General features: G+C 36.9%; 1 protein-coding gene across 1 annotated transcript in view; it reads left to right on the top strand.

Moving 5' to 3' along the window:
- The first annotated feature begins 7,889 nt into the window (after nucleotides 1-7,889).
- The window catches only part of LOC136029878 (uncharacterized), a 28,750-nt gene continuing 16,452 nt past the window's right edge, over nucleotides 7,890-20,187 (top strand). Inside the window, exon 1 of the mRNA XM_065708360.1 lies at nucleotides 7,890-11,617. Within this exon, the coding sequence (XP_065564432.1) occupies nucleotides 11,400-11,617 (218 nt within the window). The 5' untranslated portion in view covers nucleotides 7,890-11,399. The remainder of the gene's footprint in view (nucleotides 11,618-20,187) is intronic.

Below are 20,187 nucleotides of genomic sequence, written 5' to 3'. Positions count from 1 at the left end.
ATCGTCCGTAAAGTATATTTTTCAATGCCTTTCTATTAATATGAAAGGTTGAAGTATGGATTTCTCGTACTGTCGAAAGGCCTAAGATATCTACTAATGATTCATCAGTGAAAGTACTATGATTGGATGAGCGTTTAGAAAGGGGGAATTCAGGAGAAGTGAAATTTGGCCAGTGACTTGGACGGCCTTTTTTCGCATAGCGCAATGTCGCTAGCTCAGTCGCTCGGAAAGAAATTGGCAGTACCCCAGCAATGGCCGTAATTACGTCATTTTGGGCAGAACGGAAAGATTTTGAGATTATTATCATTGAAGTTCTTTGAGCAGACTGTAGCATTTGTAAAATATTTTTCTTTCTAAGAGCTGAAAACCAAACTGATACCCCATACAAAATTGTACTTTCTATAACTGATTTATATAATTTTCTTAAAGCTTGTGGTTTGAGACCCCATGTCATCTTCGCTGCACAAAGGAGTCTCGTCGAATACTGCTTTGCAGCAGTAACTCGGGAAGAGACATGATCAGTCCATAAAAGTTTCCTATCTAAAATAATTCCTAAGTAACGGACTTTTTGTTGTATATTAATTTTTTCTCCTCCAAAAAAAAGATTTACAACAGGAACTTTGTGTTTGTTTGTGAACAATACAGCTTCTGTTTTACGTTGGTCGAAAGTAAGTTTGTTTTCTGCAGCCCACACTTCAAACTTCTGAAATATTTTTTCCGCCAAATTTTCTAAAACAGAATATTTTTACCTGTTAAAATTACAGTGACATCGTCAGCATATGCCTGAATCGTACAATTTTCACCAAAATCCATTTCTAAAAGGTCATTTATGTTGATTAACCATAAAAAAGGAGACAAAATTGATCCTTGCGGACAAGACTTTTCCAACTTCCGGGATACATCTTTTCCATATGATACCGTCCTATCTGATAAAAAACTTTTCACTAATCTTAACAATTGAGTTGGGCATTTCTTATCCTTGAGCTTTTTTAAAATACCTGGATGCCATGCATTGTCGAATGCTCCTTTAATGTCAAAAAAAAGGCAAAGTGTGAATTTCTTTTCCTCTTTATTTTTCTCAATAACGCTTACCATATTGTCAACTGCATCTATTGTACTTTTACCCTTACAAAACCCAAATTGTCTTTTAGAAACCCAACAATTATCCAAACTAAGTTTATCTAATCTATTCATAATAATCCGTTCAAAAATTTTTCCGATGTTTGACAACAAGCTAATCGGGCGATAAGAACCGGGGTTACCATCATTAGTTTTCCCTTTTTTAAGAATTACTATAATATTTGCTTGTTTCCAAAGGACAGGAAAATATGATGTCTTTAGGCAACTATTAAAAAGCTTCAACAAAGTAGGTGATAAAACATTAATATTTTTCTTTATAGTAAAATTCATTATACCATCAGGTCCCGGAGCCTTCATGGGTTTGATTGACTTAATAACATCCTGTAAAATTTCCATGGTAATAGGTTCCATTTTATCCTGATTTTCACTAGAGATATTTTCTGTTTCATTTCTTATCAACTTTTGAGCAACACTGTCATTAGAATTATCATCTGACGAAAACCATTTACCTAGAAGTTGTTCTCCAGCCTCTTTAGGTGAATCTGTCATCGACCCATCTTGTTTTAAAATATGAACTGGGAGAGTTGCAGAGCCTTTTAACTTGCAAATTTTATTTATAGTGTTCCAAGGGTCCAAACTAGCTTTTTCTTCGCAAAACTTTTTCCAATCTTCCTTTTTCGCTGCCAAAATTTTCGTTTTATAATCTAGATGTGTTTGATTCTTTATTTGCTCGCTTTCAACGGTACCAAGTCTCTTATAGACCCTTTGAGCATGTCTGTACTTCTTTCTTAAATCTGTCAAATCTTGGTTCCACCACCTTGCATATTTGCTTTGTTTGTGACTATTTTTAAGAGGGGTCGATTCCTTAGTTGCTTTTTGCATTAAATTCTTAATTTCATTAGCAGCACAATCAATTTCCTCCACCGAGGACATAGGTAGAGAATAAATGTCATCGATTCCACGTAATAAAGTAGCACTAAAAGTATCCCATTTAGTTTTCTTATAAATGTATCTTGGCTCTTCAGTTTCAAATATGGGAAAATTAAACTCCAAAGTAAATAAAATATACGAGTGATCCGAAAGAGAAGGGTATTCATCAAGAACTTTCCAACACCTTACACTTTGAACAAGATTAGTACCTACAGCAGTAACGTCTGGGCTAGTTGTATTGCGTAGCCCATACGTTGTCTCACTAGGATCATTCACTACTAACAATGATTTACTAGCAAAAAAATCTTCAAGCTCCTTGCCTTTCTTGTCAGTTTGACTGTTACTCAGCCACAAAGGGCTTTTAGCGTTAAAATCCCCCCCAACAACGTAATTAGCAAAATGTCTGACCTTGTCTAAACAACTGATATTATCTGTCAATCGCTGCACCGAAGGAGGACAATATACCGAACAGAATGTCAAAGTTCTACTGTTCAAATAAACTGAGACTGTCACACATTCATTAGACGAGAGGTTATGGTGTACGTCAGCTTTTAGACTATTTTTCACTAATACGGCAGCACAAAAAAATTTCTTATCTGTGTCAATTTTAGAGAAACACTTGTAACTATATGGAACACATGATATTTTACAGAATTTATTTACATACGGTTCTTGCAACAGAACTATATCCGGTTTCAGTTCTTCTATTGTTTTTTGCAACTGTAGGGCTGCTGAATAAGAATGTTGCAAATTAATTTGAAGCACTGTTAAGTTATTCTTATCAATATTCACATCTCGAGATTGAGTCAATTAAACTGGATATTATTCTTTAAACGAGCAGTTAACTTCTTTGCAACCGGGCATTTGCTTAACTCATAGGCAGCATGCCCATCTGACTTAAGTTTGTTTTTTTCGCAAGCCCGGCAATTTGGGCGGGACGAAAAGGACTTGTCGCAATTTTTATAAGTGTGCGGGCCCATGCACCATGAGCATACTTCGTCCGCTCTACAATCTGTCTTCCGATGACCGTATAAGCAACATTTGCTACATCTTATCAAGTGTACATAGTCGTCGCAAGAGGCAAGGATAAAACCGATCCGTAAGCCTCTTTGGGACAGTATAAATTGGCGGATCTTTGGACTCACTTCCACAACAACTTTCCTTTTCGACGCGTTTTCAAGAATGGTGATGATCCTGAAGCTTTCCCCTTCGTTGGCCATCCGCTGAATTTCTGGGTTACACTGCAGCAGGTATTTTTCACTTTCGTCTTTGACCTGAGGGGAGGGAGCCCCATTGACTAACATTCTTGGAAAGTGCTTTTTCACCTCTTTCGGTTTGTACTTCGTGTCCGACACTTTCTCTGTCAGTACTGACATGGCTGCCTCTAGCTCCCTTTTCGACCCCAATTCCAAGATGACTCTACCTTCCTTCGCCGGAACAACTTTCTTCACGGAAAAATCGGAATTTTCTCCTTTGACAACTCTGCTGATTGATTCCGTAACTTGCATGGCTTCGTCAAAATTCATACGGTTTCGTTTTTCCACAGATACAGGCTCCAGAATCACAGAGAATGTTTCAGGACCCTTGAGCGCTTGGGCATAAGACGCCTGCTGGGGTGCGGGTACATAAATCTGTCCATTTTTTTGCGATTTTATCCGCTCAAGCTCTTTCTGGAGATTCACAACTTCATTCAGACGGGAATTTTCGATTCGGAGGAGTTCAATGTTCTCTTCGATTGTTCGTTGGTGAAGATATTGGATTCTGCTGCATATTTGGGAGGCATTAAATTTGCCACCGGGGACTTTGAATGACCCTATTACGTCCTTCAACATATCCAGCAGCACTGCAACACTTTTTTCATTCATGACAGTAAGAGACTCCAACGATTCGTGATCAGACGTCTCTAGGGACGATTTTACTTTGGACATCTTCGAGTAACAAACTAGGTATCCCGATCACGGTATCCCGTTCACGGTTCAGCGTCTAAATGAACGCCATCTATAATAACTGAAATTAGTAAGAATCTAATAATGTCAACGCCAAAAAAAAATTAGTTAGTTATTTCAAAAGATAGCTTCAAACAAATGCCAACTTTATGGGCAGATCTTAGTAAGGTAGGTTTAACCTAGCCCACTTAAGCATCCACAGATACACTGTATCAGTCAATCCAAGAGAATCATGGTAATCCAAATTTAATAATTTTCTCACTGTTTACATTCAGACAAACTTACTAAACTTTCTAACCTGTCCCTACATAACCTTTATTAAAGAGTTGAATTGTGAAATTGTCTGAGAACTTAAGGAAAAAATAACTTCAGAATGGAAGACAGACTAGAAAAGAGTGTCTTTTATTTTTGTATTTTTTTTTAAACATGATATAGATCTTTAAATCTTTGTTTTGATATTGAAATAGATTTCTTTCCCGAGAAATGCTTTGAAAAAGAACCCTAGAAAATGACTGAAAAAACAAAAAACAAAAAAAAACAAAAACAGGACACCGATATCAATACACCGACAAGCCTGATACGATATATGTGATACCAATGCTCCTGGTACCCATAATTGCGTTACCGATACGCTCGATACCATGTACATCCCTTCCCCAGGGACTATGGATGGTCATATAATAATTAAATCATATTTATTGGACCTTTGAACTATGTTAAACAAAATGGCTATACGAAATTTTTATAGGACGACTTTAGGGGGATGGGGGCCTTAGGGGGGGAGCTAGTTGCCCTCAATCTTTTCGGTCACTTAAAAAAGGCAGTATTAAATTTGATTTCCGTTCAAATGAACCGTTAAGCATATCTCTATGATGTTCTGGTCATTCTCGCTAGCCCTGGTGAAAAAAAAAAGAAAAAAAGGAGACACATCAGTGCTACCCGGATGTAAAAAAGCGATTATTTTAGTGTCCAATTTGAAGAACTGTACTTTTTATTTCGATTTGACGCCATTTTCAAGGGATTTCGGGCACTTTTTCAAAGTCACTATAAATTTTCGCAATAAACTTTTACTTTTAAGATTAACCGAAACAATAGTTACCATTTTGATTCAGTATCAGATGGAATTTTTTTTTCACAAGGCAGTTTTTGTAAACGCATTTTTCAACTTTTGGTTACTATGGGCTTTGGTTCGGTCTTTACTAGGTCGCAGCTACTGCTGCAACTGTGATATACTCAAACTATTTACACATTATTTGGTTTTAAGATTAGAACTTTGAATTGTTAAAATTGTGGAATTGTGAACTACGAAAATTGGAATTGTTTATGGTGCTAGTGTCCCTAGTGTCTTTTTTAGCTGTTTCTTAGGGCTGTTACATAGCATTTACCGGTAATGCATTGACAATAGACGCTTCTTCATGGAATTTTTTTCTGAGCGACATTTACACGGCAAATCCTTAGCCTTGCATTTCAACGTTAAATCCATTTGAACCCTTTCTCCACTAACTTTATTTCAGGATGCCGTTTTGGGGGGTTTTGGGTGACGCCGTCCGCTTTACATTCTTTTTTCTTCCAAATATGTTTTTTTTTAATTACAACTTTTATCTAGCTTTTTTTTTTAACTGTTTTGGTTTTTTCTATTAGACCAGCGCGGGCCTTTCCTTCAGGTCCATTTTAAGGAAACTGGTCTTTCTTGACTACGCGTCCAGTCAACTTTTTTAGATTCCTTTCATATGGCTTTTTTTTTGGGGGGGGGAGTGGGGGACACCGTCCAATTTACATTATTTTTTTCTTCCAAGTATATATATTATTTGTTGTGGGAAGTTCGTGAGCCCCCACTTTTTTTCTAAAACCACACCAATGCCACTGGCGGTGTTGCTAGAGTATGGTAACGTGGGTTCTAGGCGTTTACCCCCCGAAAAATACCCCCTCCAGAAAATAACCCTCAGAAAATATCCCCAAGGAAAATACCCCCTGGAAAAAAACGTGGAAAATACTCCCCCGGAAAATACCCTTCCGTGGAAAACAAGGCTTTCTAAATTTGAGAATTCTATTTGAGCTTTGTTTTTTTTTTATGGGAGAAGAAATTTTTGTACTTGTGTATTATACGCCAGTCACTCAAGTTTACGCTGTGTAAAACTCGAGGACAAACTGGTTTCTTAGTTAGTTTTGTTCCGCTAAACGTGATTAAAAAAAAACAAGTTTTTTTTAAATGAAAGTAAGGAGCGACATTAAAACTTAAAACGAACAGAAATTACTCCGTATATGAAAGGGGCTTTTCCTCCTCGACACCCCGCTCCTTACGCTAAAGTTTTTTATTGTTTTAAAAAGTAGAGTTGCGAGAAAGAATCAAACTTTAGCGCAAGGAGCGGGGTGTCGAGGAGGAAAAGCCCCTTTCATATACGGAGTAATTTCTGTTCGTTTTAAGTTTTAATGTCGCTCCTTACTTTCATTTAAAAAAACTTGTTTTTTTTTAATTTCTGAAAGTTTTTTAATTAATGCATGTCTGATTTTGGCTCTCCGTACATAAATTATTAAAATGAAATTTGCATATTAATTCTTTTTTGGCTAAATGGCTTTCTCTTAGTTTTAATCAGACGATTTTGAGAAATAAGGGGTGGGGAAGGAGGTCTTGTTGCCCTCCAATTTTTCGGTTACTTAAAAAGGCAACTAGATCTTTTATTTTTAAATAACGTTTTTATTAGTAAAAAAAAATACGTAACTTAAGAATTAACTTACGTAACAAACTTTTATATTCTTATATTTTTGATTATATATATGAGGGGGTTGGTCCCCTCGTTAATACCTCGCTCTTCACACTAAATCTTGTTTTATCCCAATTCTTTAAGAATGACCCCTGAATCAGAAAGGCCGTAGAATAAATAGTTGAAATTTTTAAAAAAAATTTTAGCATAAAGAGTGAAGTGTTTATCTCCTCCTAAATACCTCGCTCTTTATGCTAAAGTATTTTTAGAACCCCTTTTATGCGTAATAATCTCTGTTCCTTTTTAAGTTTTAGTGCTTCTCCTTACTTTCAATTGAAAAAACTTTTTCATGTTTATATTTTCATTGTTTTTTTTATAGTAATGCTAGAAAGTCCTGCGCCCTTTTCATTGAATTTCTCTTCCCCCATGAAATATTCCTCCAAGGAAAGATCCTCCCATATAGCCCCCTCCCCTGAACCCCACACCCAAACCAAAAAAATCCCCCTGATAACGTCGGTACACTTCCCAGTAACCATTACTGTATGTAAACATTGGTCAAAGTTTGTAACTTGCAGCCCCTCCCCCAGGGACTGTGGGGGGTAAGTCATCCCCAAAGACATAGTTTTTATGGTTTTCGACTATGCGGAACAAAATGGCTATCTCAAAATTTTGATCCGTTGACTTTGGGAAAAAAATGAGCGTGGGAGGGGGCCTAGGTGCCCTCCAATTTTTTTGGTCACTTAAAAAGGGCACTAGAACTTTTCATTTCCGTTAGAATGAGCCCTCTTGCAACACTCTAGGACCACTTGGTCGATACGATGGCCCCTGGGAAAAAAAAAAAACAAAAAACAAACAAACAAACAAATAAACACGCACCCGTGATCTGTCTTCTGGCAAAAAATACGAAATTCCACATTTTTGTAGATTGGACCTTGAAATTTTTTCTATAGGGTTCTCTGATACGCTGAATGCGATGGTGTAATTTTCGTTAAGATCCTATGACTTTTAGGGGGTGTTACCCCCTATTTTTCAAAATAAGGCAAATTTTCTCAGGCTCGTAACTTTTGATGACAAAGACTAAATTTGATGAAACTTATATATTTGAAATCAGCATAAAAATCCGATTCTTTTGATATATCTTTTAGCATCGAAATTCCGTTTTTTAGAGTTTCGTTTACTATTGAGCCGGGTCGCTCCTTACTACAGTTCGTTACCACGAACTGTTTGATACATGACAAAGACAAGTGACAGGATAGATGGGAAATATATAATTTAGACTACACGTTTGCATATAACAGGGGGGGGTAAAGTATTTGGACAGTTTGAAGTCAGAAAACAATTATTAGTTCATAATATGCAAAATAATTGTACATAATACTTTTTCCATGCAGACCCGCTATATTTTACCCCCCCCCCTATCGTGCAAATGTACAGCCTAAATTTATTCCAAAAGTAACAAAGAAACCGGTTTGTTCTCGAGTTTTACACATCGTAAACTTGAGTGAGTGGTGTATACTACACAAATACCGGAGTTTTTATAGAGAGAGAGCGGGATTTCTTGGTATTATTAAACAATGATGAAAACTAAATTTTAAAAAAATTGTTTTTTTTTCAACTGAAAGTAAGGAGCAAAATCGAAACTTAAAACGAACCGTAATTATGACGTATATGAAAGGGTTTGCCTCCCCCTCAAGACCTTGCTCTTCACGATAAAGTTTTTTTTTTAAATTATAATGAAACTTTGTTATTCTAACTGAACGGCCATTTTGTTTCAGGAATCGTTCTTAAAGAATTGGGAAAAAAAGTCAAAACTTTTAATATAAGCTTATTATTTGAGATGTTTATTTAGATATTTCGTAATTTGACTTATGGTTACTTTGCTGTTTGAGGTTTTACAGACTCAGGTTTCTTATCTTTTTACGGCTCTTAGGTGTCCGAAGAATATTATTTGACTTGTCTGGAATATTGAATCAGGATGGTTAGTTGGCTGTTTGGGGTATCAAGACGTAGGTTTCTTAGCTTTTCCTTTGTGTCTAGTGTCTGAAGCTTATAAGTTGAGGTATTTACTTTAGTATTCCGTGGTATGGATTTGTCAGTTTTCAAAATTATGAGGCTTTTCCGACTTGAGATTCTTAGCTTTCTTAGCATTTAGTGGTCTGATGTGTTACGAACTAGGAATGTTAGCTGGCTGTATGAGGTTTTCCCGACTTAGGTTTCTTGGCTTTAACTTGGGTGCGAGGTGTCTAAAGTAAACTATTTGAGATGTTTATTTTGACATCTCTTGGTGTCTGAAATTATGAACTAGGATGGTTAGTTGGCTGTATAAGGGTTTTCCGACTTATATTTCGTAGGTTTCCGTGGATGCGTGGGGTCTGAAGTTTATTATTCGAGATATTTATTTTGGCTTTTTGTAGTTTGGTGCGTCATGAGCTAGGAATTTTAGATGTCTGTATGAGGTTTTCCCGACTTAGGTTTCTTAGCTTTCCGTGGGTGCTTGGTGTCTGAAGTAAATTATTTGAGATGTTTATTTTGGCATTTTGTGGTTTGATGTGTTATGAACTAAAATATGAAATTATGAACTAGGATGGTTAGTTGGCCGGATAAGGTTATGATGTTTTTCCGATTTTTAGCTTTCCGCGGGTGCGTGGTGTCTGAAGTAAATTATTTGAGATGTTTATTTTAGCATCTCATGGTTTGATTTGTCTTAAATTATGAGGATGGTTAGTTGGCTGTATGAGGTTTTTCCGACCCAGGTTTCTTAGCTTTCCGTAGGTGCGTGGTGTCTGAAGTAAATTATTTGATATGTTCATTTTGGCATTTTGTGGTTTAATGTGTCATGAACTAGGATGGCATGTTGGCTGTATGAGGTTTTTCCGACTAAGGTTTCTTAGCTATACCTGGCTGCGTGGTGTCTGAAGTAAATTATTTGAGATTTTTATTTTGGCTTCTCGAGGTTTGATTTGTCTGAAATTTTGAATTAGGATGGTTAGTTGGCTGTATGAGGTTTTTCCGACTCATGTTTGTAGCTTTCCGTGGACGTGTGGGGTCTGAAGTTTATTTTTTGAGATGTTTTTTTTTGCATTTTGTTTTCGATGGGTTAAGAACTAGGAATGCTAGTTGGCTGTATGAGGTTTTTCCGACTTCGGTTTCTTAGCTCTCCATGGGTGCCTGGTGCCTGAAGTAAATTATTTGAGATGTTTATTTTGGCATTTTGTGGTTTGACGTGTTATGAACTAAAAACATTTCTTTTGGCATCTTTTGGTTTCAAGTGCTATGAACTAGGAATATTAGTTGGCTGTATGAGGTTTTCCCGACTTAGGTTTCTTAGCTTTCCGTTAGTGCGTGGTGTTTGGAGTTTATAATTCGAGATGTTTATTTTGGCATTATGTGGTTTGATGTGTTATAACTAGGAAAGGTAAATCTGGCTCACCCTCTATGAAATATGCCCCCTCCCAAACGGAAAACTTTCCCATGAAAATTTCATCCAACATAAAGTTCACTCCTCCCCGTCAAGTTCCCCCACACAGTTCCATCATCGCTGAAAATCCTCCCTCCCTGTAAAATTCCTTGCGGGTGATTTAGCCTGAAAATTATCTTTAGTTTACTTTCATCTGAAAAATACTTAAATTTTTAATCGGTTTCTCAATCTCTCCGGAAATGCCCCCTTCTGTGTAATTTTTTCCGGAAATCAAAACATTTGGAAAATAGACTTTAATTTCTCATCGGTTTCTCGATTACTCCGGAAATACGCTCTTCCGTGGGTTCCCCGCATAGTTCCCCGGAGCATCTCCTTATGCAAAATTGAGTTTTGGCACAGATAATGTAAGACAATTAAAAAGAATTTCGTATAAGAATTCTGTCAAATTTTACCCTCCAGTGTAAAATTTTCCCTGGAAAATGCATCTCCCCCCTACCTGAAATTTCGTTCCCTAAGGAAGATTCTCCAAATGGAAATGCATAATGGGATCATTTATGCTTGCCAGAAGTGCTCCGGTGAGTCTTAGTAGAGTTAAATGGTTTTTTCTTGATCCTTAAGCAATTAATAAACTCTTTGATGTGTTTCGAGAATTCATGGACTGTTGTTCTTTATTGGGAAACCTTTAATTCATTCTTAAGTACTCTCAAGTCTTGCGTTGTTGACAAACAAATATATAGGTTTCGAGATCTTAAGGATATAGTCTATGATTTCACATATATTCTCATACAATTTGCCTATTTTTACCCTCGCCTCTAAAAAAAATAGTTTATCCCCTCCAAAATGAATTCCCGCCAACTGGCATAACAATTTTTTCAAGGCCGGAGTAAACAGTATAAGCTAACGACAGCTCTGAAAAAAAAAACTGTCAGAAAAACTAAAATGCAAAATCTAAATTAGACTGTCCCTAAAATTGGTTTTGCAATTTTAATTTCCAATCACGTATCGATATAGTGCCATTACAGTTTCCAGTTTGACAAATGAGTTTAAAAACACCTGCGTTATATCACATATCCTTTTTTCGCATTGAATATTCAAATATACCATCACAAGACCCGAACCAACGTGTTATATCGATCGTCTATTTAAAATCATATGCGCTGCGCCATAGAGTCGGTTATAAAGAATATACGTCACGTCTTTTATATCAGTGGAGCGTTCCCAAGAGTTTGATAATGAATTATAGACAGTATAGTAGCTAGTCTGAGAAAATAATTTTTCATTTTTATTGACTTAATTTAAAAGTTGTTTTTAATAATTTTTAAAATGGAAAAAAGTGGTGAAGAAGTGTGCAATGCATCATCGGAACGGATTGGTGTTTATGGTGCCAAAATCTTTAGAGAATTTTTAACTTCTAAAGGAAAAGTCTCAAATTTTGAGGATTTTTCTAAGGAGGAGCTTGACGAGGCCCTAGAAATGCTGTTTGTTGAACTTCGACAAAAAGATGGCACACCATATCAAGTTAGAAGCCTTAATACAATCAGGTGAGCGAATTCTTGTAATTATAAAAGTTCAATAATGACTGCAATATTTTACCCGCGTCATTATTTTTGGATTTTTGTATTGTTTAGGCGAACGTATCTTCATTTTGGTCGCGTCACCATTATTGTGCTTTGTTCATTTTCTTCCAGAACCATGGTAAGGCTGCTTAAGGTGTCCCCCCGCATAGATTAGCCGCATTATATCCAATTAGTTTCGCTGGTTCCGGACATGTCTTTACAAGTTAAATGATACTTTCAGGGGGAAAGCTGCGCACGCACTAGGAAAAATTACGATGGCACCCGTGATAGTGTAGCTGTTTTATTAAAAAGAAAGCATAGTTGACTGTATCACCCGTAGCACGCTCGAAGACACTAATGTTAAAATAAGAAGAGTTTTTCGTTACTCTTCATTTTTCTTCTTCTTATAGATAGCTGCGTGGATTAAATATCTTATTCAGAAAACCGTATGATCCACTGAAGAGAATTAGAATATGGATCTCGAAATTCAAGACAGTAAAGTTTTGTGAAACAGCCATCTAGAAGCATGGGTTGTCTGTACAGTTCTAAAGGAGCTACCCCTACTCTTGTTGACCCGTTGAAAATTATTTCATAATAATTACTTAGGGTAAAATTCTAGTTAATTGACTCCTTGCTATCTCAGAAAGGGTTTAGGTTAGGAAAAATTAAACTTTCAGGGATGAATCTACAGACTAAAGTATGTCCCGGGAAGGTTTTTGAAACAACTACCTCCACTCCTCTAGAGGGCCCTGCCCTTTGATGACCTTTAAAATATTTGTGTTATAAAAGTGAAACCTTGCAAAATAGATCTTCTGCTTAATTGAAGTACAACAAAATTGTTTTCAGCTTCATAACTTTGCTCAATTCCATTTTATAAGGTTTTAAAGATATGCAAATACATTTCCTAAATTCTGAAAAAAAAAAAACATTGACATGGCTCAAAATTCTACTCAAATAACAGGAATTGCATTTTCAGAACTAAGGGCAGAGAAAAAGCAACTGGTAACTGAAAATTAAGGTAAAATGTTGTTTTGTCAAAATTTCAAAAGGTATAGACCCGTCATTTAGGCAAATTTCAGGGCCCTCTAGAGGGAGAAAGAGTGGAGGTGGGTACTTTAAAATACCTTCCTGGGACATACTTTAGCCTGTAGACCCATCCCTGAAAGTTTCATTTTCCTAACCTAAACCCTTTCCAAGATGGCAAAAAGTCAATTAACTGGAATTTTACCATTACCTAGTCTGGCGGGAAGAAGCTTCGAAGTTTCAAACCCATGGAAAATCTGAAGAACAACATAAAATATGTATTTCTTGATTGTGAGATTCTGACAAAAACACAATTCACATTGTTGGGCTCTCGAAATCGAAACCTTGATACAAACTAGCTTTCATTGAGTGAACACTTGATTATCTTAATAAAAATTGGACTATTAATAAACCTGTGTGACAAGTTTTTCTTTATGAACAAAACATTTATTGATAATGCTTTTGAACTCTGATTAACTGTTTTGTGGCTTATTCCGACTTGTTTTAAACTTGTGACCTGGTTTGTCTCTTCTGAATTACTAGTATCCGAATAATATTAGGAATTACTATCTTCCGAGTTACAAATGGAGCTTGCACATTTGGCGGTGCTAAACTTTGTGCAGTCAAATTTTCATGAGGGGGTAGATAATGAAATTAATGCCAAACATGCGGCTGGCTTTATATGAAAAGTCTATAATGATAGCTAAAACTGACCTATGGTCTCGAGTGTTCGTGGGCGAACGTGTGTCTTGACGGCAAGGCGATCTGGCTAATTACCATCACATAAAGGATACAATTGAGACCTTTCAGAAATGTGAGTCTGATGATTTTGTTTTGTCTACTTACGTAATCATTTTGCCTACCGAGTTTCCTGTCATTCCAGCCGTTGCATATTCAGGCGTCGCATCAGGGCTTCTAAACATTGACTCCGAACTCAAGTAAACTCTTAAGAAAATTTTGTCTTATGATCTAAACTTCCCTCCTCTTAGTGGCCTGGAGCCCCAGTCAATCGTTGATAATCATGTCACCATTGTCATTTCAAAAGTTCCATCTCACCTGAATAATCCTGCAAAACGCCGTGATGTGACTGACCTTATACCTGGTCATGAATGTATTCATAGCATAAAGCCCCCCTCCAGCGATAAATTGGTGGTGCGAAATGATCAGGCTGCTGCTAAGGACTTTTGCGATTCTGTTCCCTCTGAAATGAGCAATTGTGACGTCAAAGTAAATGAAACAAAATGTATGGGTATTATGAAAGGTTTATCAAATGCTTTTGACGTAGACATGCTAACTGGTTGCGGTAATGTTAAGGATGCAAAACGAACTGGCAATTCTTTTGCTGTTAAAGTGTTTTTCAAAAGTAAAAATGTTCTTGCTAATGCACTGAAGCTTCGTGAGAAAGTAGGTTATGAGATTTTCTGAGTTGATGAGTTCCAGGGTTCACCTAGGTGCTGTTATAACTGCCAATCGCCTAATCACCTGAAGCCCACTTGTGATAACTGTTGACGTTGCTCCCCCTGTGCAGAAGAGCATGAATCGTCGCGCGATTCCCCGTGCCAGGCCACCTCCATATGCGCTAATTATCGTGGCAATCATGTTTCATTTTCTCTGACATCCAGAATCCTTCGTAATGCTGTGGCTAAACGTTCGAGTCAGCTAAGAAAATGACCATTAAAATCAAGTTTTCTACATGTTCATTCATCATTAACGGAACGAAGGATAAGGATGATTCTTCGAACCAGAAATTATCTAATTTCGACATTTTGTTGCTACAAGAGCACCTCTTGCCCTTGGTGAGTTTAAACTCCCTTCGCAGGAGTAAAGAAGACTTGGTTTTCGCTAGAAGTGGCCGCAAGACTTCTGGGAGACCATCAGGCGGGCCTACCTGCCTATTAAAACAGAAAATAGTCCCGCTATCCCCCGTGTGTTATCGTAAATGTGATTATTTTATTGCAATCCGTTTTGCTAGTCTTTTCCTCTCTAACAAAGTATACTGAAGCAAGCGCATCGCTAAAGATCCATCTTGTTAGTGTTGAGAGTAATGGATTGGATCATGTTAGGCGATATGAACTATGATATAAACTCTACCTAAGCGCGAACTGATTTATTTTTTGATTCGTTACCTAATGGCTATCGAATCAAACAGTTCGTCGTAACGAACTGTAGTAAGGAGCGACCCGGCTCAATAGTAATCGAAACTCTAAAGAAGAAATTTTGATACCAATAGTTACATCAAAAGAATCCCATTTTTCCGCTGATTCTAAATATATAGGTTTCATCAAGTTAAATTTTACCCATCAAAAGTTACGAGCCTGAGAAAATTTGCCTTATTTTAGAAAATAGGAGGAAACACAACCTAAAAGTCAAAGAATCTTAACGAAAATCACACCATCAGATTCAGCGTATCAGAGAACCGTACTGCAGAAGTTTCAAGCTCATATCTACAAAAATGTGGAATTTTGTAATTTTTGCCAGAAGACAGATCACGGATGCGTGTTTGTTCATTTGTTTTTCTGTTGTTGTTTTTTTCTACTAAGCCAAAATTAAAACATGCATTAATTAAAAAAACGTCTAGAAATTAAATAAAATAAAAAAGTTTTTCAACTGCAAGTAAGGAGCGACATTATAAATTAAAACGAACAGAAATTATTCTGTATATGAAAGAGGTTGTCCCCTCCTCAACGCCTCGCTCTTTACGCTAAAGTATTTTATTGTTTAAAAAGTAGAGTTGTTAGAAACAGTCAAACTTTAGCGTAAAGAGTGAGGGTTTGAGGAGGGGACGACCCCTTTCATATACGGAATATTTCTGTTTGTTTTAAGTTTTAATGTCGCTCCTTACTTGCAGTTGAAAAACTTGTTTTATTTATTTAATTTTTGATAAGGATGCATCCCATTCACGCATACATAATAGTGGTTCATTGCCTGATATCGATCACTGTGTTGTTTCTTCTGCTATTTCTATTAACGGTATTCACATTGACCAGGAAGAACGGGATTATGACCATTTGCCCCTTTCAGCCACTGTCATCATCAATACGACTCGGCTGAACAGACCCATAGCACTAATTACCAGAAGTGGATAACCAAAAGAGGTTGGAATAAAGCGGATTGGCCTCTATATATATATCAACCCTTGATCTTCTTTTGTCTACGATTAAAGTTCCATTTATTGTGCTATGCACCAGTTTTATATCCCAGAAGCTGGAGTTTAGGTCAATATATATTACAGCTAGATTGTATCCTGCCTGAAAAAGAACTGAAGAAGTGGCTGTCCCACTTTGTCGTTTAAAGCTTAAGACTAGAAGTTCAATATGGAAATCTGACCCTGGTTTAAAAATTGTAATAAATCTTGCAAAGTTGTGGCTTAGAATTGGGGTAGCGTGTTCACGTCCTTTAAGGGGTCACCTTTTTGACATTAAACAGAAAACGAAGTTGGAATTTAAACGTTATAGCCAAAAAAAAATATGCAAATTTTGTTTTAATTATTCCTCTGCGGAGAGCCAAAATCAAAACATGCATTGATTCAAAAACGTCCAGAAATTAAATAAAAAAAAACAAGTTTTTTTAACTGAAAGTAAGGAGCGACATTAGAACTTAAAACGACCAGAAATTACTTCGTATATGAAAGAGGCTGCTTCCTCATCAACGCCCCGCTCTTTACGCTAAAGTTTGACTCTTTCTCTCAATTCTTCTTTTTAAAACAGTAAAAAACTTTAGCGTAAAGAGCGGGGCGTTGATGAGGAAGCAGCCTCTTTCATATACGAAGTAATTTCTGGTCGTTTTAAGTTTTAATGTCGCATTTTACGAATATTTTTATTAGTAAAAGATTTACGTAACTTATAAATTAGCTTACGTAAAGAACTTTTGTATTCTCATATTTTTATTACATATATGAGGGGGTTCCCCCCTTGTCAGATCCTCGCTCTTTACACTAAAGCTTAAATTTTGTCCCAATTCATTAAGAATGACCCCAGAATCACAAAAGCCGTAGAATAAATAGTTGAAATTACTAAAAATACTTTAGCGTAAAGAGCGAGGTATTAGGAGGAGGTGAGCCCCTCAAATGGGTAATAATTTCTGTTTGTTTTAAGTTTTAATGCTGCTCCTTACTTCCAGCTGAAAGAACTTTTTCATATTTATTTTTTCATATTTTTTTTTAAATAATGCTAGTAAATCCTGCGCTCCCTTCATGGAGATTTTCTTCCCCCATGACAAACTATCGATGGAAAGTTCCCCCAGCACATCCCCCTCTTCTCAACCCCTCCCCCAACTAAAAAATCCTCCTGAAAATGCCTGTACACTTCCCAATAACCATTACTATATGTAAGCACTGGTCAAAGTTTGTAACTTGTTGCCCCTCCCACGGGGACTGTGGGAGAGTAAGTCGTCCCCAAAGACATAGTTACAAGGCTTTTCGACTACGCTGAATAAAATGGCTGTCTCAGAATTTTGATCTGTTGACTTTGGTAAAATAATTAGCGTGGGAGGGGGCCTAGGTGCCCTCCAATTTTTTGGTCACTTAAAAAGGGCACTAGAACTTTTCATTTCCGTTAGAATGAGCCCTCTTGCAACATTCTAGGACAACTGGGTCGATACGATCACCCCTGGGAAAAAAACAAAAAAAAAAAACAAAAAAACAAATAAACACGCATCCGTGATCTGCCTTCTGGCAAAAAATACAAAATTCCACATTTTTGTAGATAGGAGCTTGAAACTTCTACAGTAGGGTTCTCTGATACGCTGAATCTGATGGTGCGATTTTCGTCAAGATTCTATGACTTCTAGGGGGCGTTTCCCCCTATTTTCTAAAATAACGCAAATTTTCTCAGGCTCGTAACTTTTGATGGGTAAGACTAAACTTGATGAAACTTATATATTTAAAATCAGCATTAAAATTCGATTCTTTTGATGTATGTATTGGTATTTTTTAGAGTTTTGGTTACTATTGAGCCGGGTCGCTCCTTACTACAGTTCGTTACCACGAACTGTTTGATATTCGTAAAGTAAAGTACAATGGTGCGAAATTTCCGAAGAATTCTAGTCAGTGGAAACAAGTGATTAATGTTGCGAAATTTGATTCACCTCCTACAGCCGATCGGATCCCTAATGCCTCCTGGATTAATCATTATAATAAGATTTTAAATATTATGAATTATACAGTTCATTCTCAGTTTGCTAGCCTCTGTTTGTATTACCTGAGAGAATTTCCCAAGGCCATGTGCCTCCCGTATGACCCGTTGTTTTAAGAATTTAAAATCTAAATCGTCTGATATTGATGGTATTTGTGTTTTTCACCTTCATATTGATTCGAAAGAATTGACAGTTATTATTTCAAATTTGTTTGTGTACGTCTTTGGGGCCTGATTCTTTTTTGTGTGGAGGTGCCACTTCGATTCTTAAACGTGGGAAAGATATGACTAATTCTGCATCATATAGACCTATTACGGTAGCTCGTTCGTTGAGCAAAGTTTTTGAATAGCCGTTCAAAATTCACCCTAGCTAAGTCTACTCAGTTTGTTTCTAAGTTTTTTGAAAAAATTGGCCACATGTTTAATGTTGAAAAATGTAAATATTTAGTTTTTAAAGCTAATAACCCAAAGTAGTGATTTGAGTTGTGGTTCTTTTTCAGTTACCCCTAGTTCCCACTGCTGCGATTTCGCGCAAAATCTTGCGACATGCCACAAATGACACAAATCGTGCGACAAACGACGCAAAACCATCCGTTTTGCTGCAATTGAATAATTTCAACTCATACGACAAATCGTATGCGTTGTTCTGATTTAAAAAAAAATCATAACCTAAGTCATGGAGCTGATTGAAAAGCTAATTTTGGCTAATTTGAATTCTTCTAGGGTTTGCCGCAGCGACGCAAAAGCCTGCGTTTCTTTGTGAACCTCCATCTGATTCTGTCGTACGTCTGTCCCGCCAGAAAAAAATCGTGTCGGGATTGACGCAGCAATGGGAACCAGGGTTTAAGCTGGTTCCTGCGTTGCGTTGGCTCGGGATTAGCATCTGCTCTTCTGTTTCAGCTATCCGTGCTAGTGCGCTTGCAGATATTGAAAACAAGCGTAAAGAAGGCTATGCTTAACAAGCTTAAAGCAAGCTATGCTTAAAATTGTCCAAAATCGTGGCCGACATTCTTGTAAGGCCTTGGCTAAACTCTATTCAACATATTGTGACCATTCTACCCTTTTTATATGAGGTTTGCGTCCATTTTTTAATGCTAATGATATGCAGAATATTTAAGTTTTGTATTTCCGTTACTGTAAATATCTTTTGTATTTGCCTCGTTGGTATAGAAACCGTAAGATTATTATAATGTTTAATGCAACTGATATATTGACGTCATATAATAAGTTGGACTCAAAGTTAAAAGAAGAGGCTTGCATGCGGTTAGGTTCTTTTCATCCACTCGTGCGATTGTTTTGATTTGCATTTGTTGTTCTTTATAATTACTATTGTCATAGGATACTTTTTCTTTTTTGCATATGTTCTTTTTTCTTTCGTTTTCGTTGCTCCACTTTATCACCGCGTTAGTGGGTCAGAAATAAATTATTATTATTATTGTCCACTGGTCCGAGAATCTTTGGATAGTCAAGTATATACCAGTGCATATGCGATTACTTTAAATACGGGTCATATTTGGGGGGTTTATGGCTTCTTTCGGCTTTAGCCAAACAAAAATTGCCTCTGCAATACGAATAAAATAGGTTTAGCGAAGAGGGAATGACCGAAGACCTAGGTCGGCTCAGACGTTCTAAATGCCTCATTTGTAGAGAGTTAGGCCATCTTTTTCATAGAGAGTTAAATAAAAAGTAGTGAGCCGAATGTGAGCTCTGACTAATGTATAAGAAACCCTTGCAAAGGAAAATGACCCTCTTTATTGTTTTCAGTTGAAAAGCATTAGCTCACATAGGGTCGGCGGATATAAACACGGTAAGCTGGAATTTACTTCAGGAGTGGGGGAGAGGTCGATTTGCTTTTAGGATGGGAACAACTGGAAAAATTTCGAGATTTTCTAAAGCTCTCTACCCCCCCCCCTCCTGCTAACGTGCCTGAGCGACAAGGGCTCCCCACCTAAATAGATTGCTCTTATTCAAAAACAAAGATTATATTATCAACACTTTAGGGCATTTTAAAACAGCGGATCTCAAGACATTCCCCAAGGATTCAAGGTTTGACGAATCTCTTCCTCTTGAGATGTCGAAAACTACGTAAATGTTATTTCCAGCTGCTCTGTGACTAAAAATTATACATTTTTGACAGTTGAAATCGCCTCTTCACAGACGATATTACAACGTCCTTGACTGAAAATTAAATTAAAAAGTAAGAAACAATGTTAGGCATTAAAACGAACGGAAGTTATTCTTTATGTAGGGGAAGCCGCCCCCTCCTCAACCCTTCGCTCGTTACATTGCAGTTGTATAGTGCTTTATAAAGGCTTATTATACCAATTCAGCGGTCCTTATGTTTCAGCTGTCGTTCTTAAAAAATTGGGACACAAAGGCAAACTTTGGCGTAAAGAGCGA

The sequence above is a fragment of the Artemia franciscana genome, chromosome 1 (genome assembly GCF_032884065.1).
Source record: "Artemia franciscana chromosome 1, ASM3288406v1, whole genome shotgun sequence".
Lineage (NCBI taxonomy): Eukaryota > Metazoa > Arthropoda > Branchiopoda > Anostraca > Artemiidae > Artemia > Artemia franciscana.
This window is presented reverse-complemented; position numbering and strand designations above follow the sequence as displayed.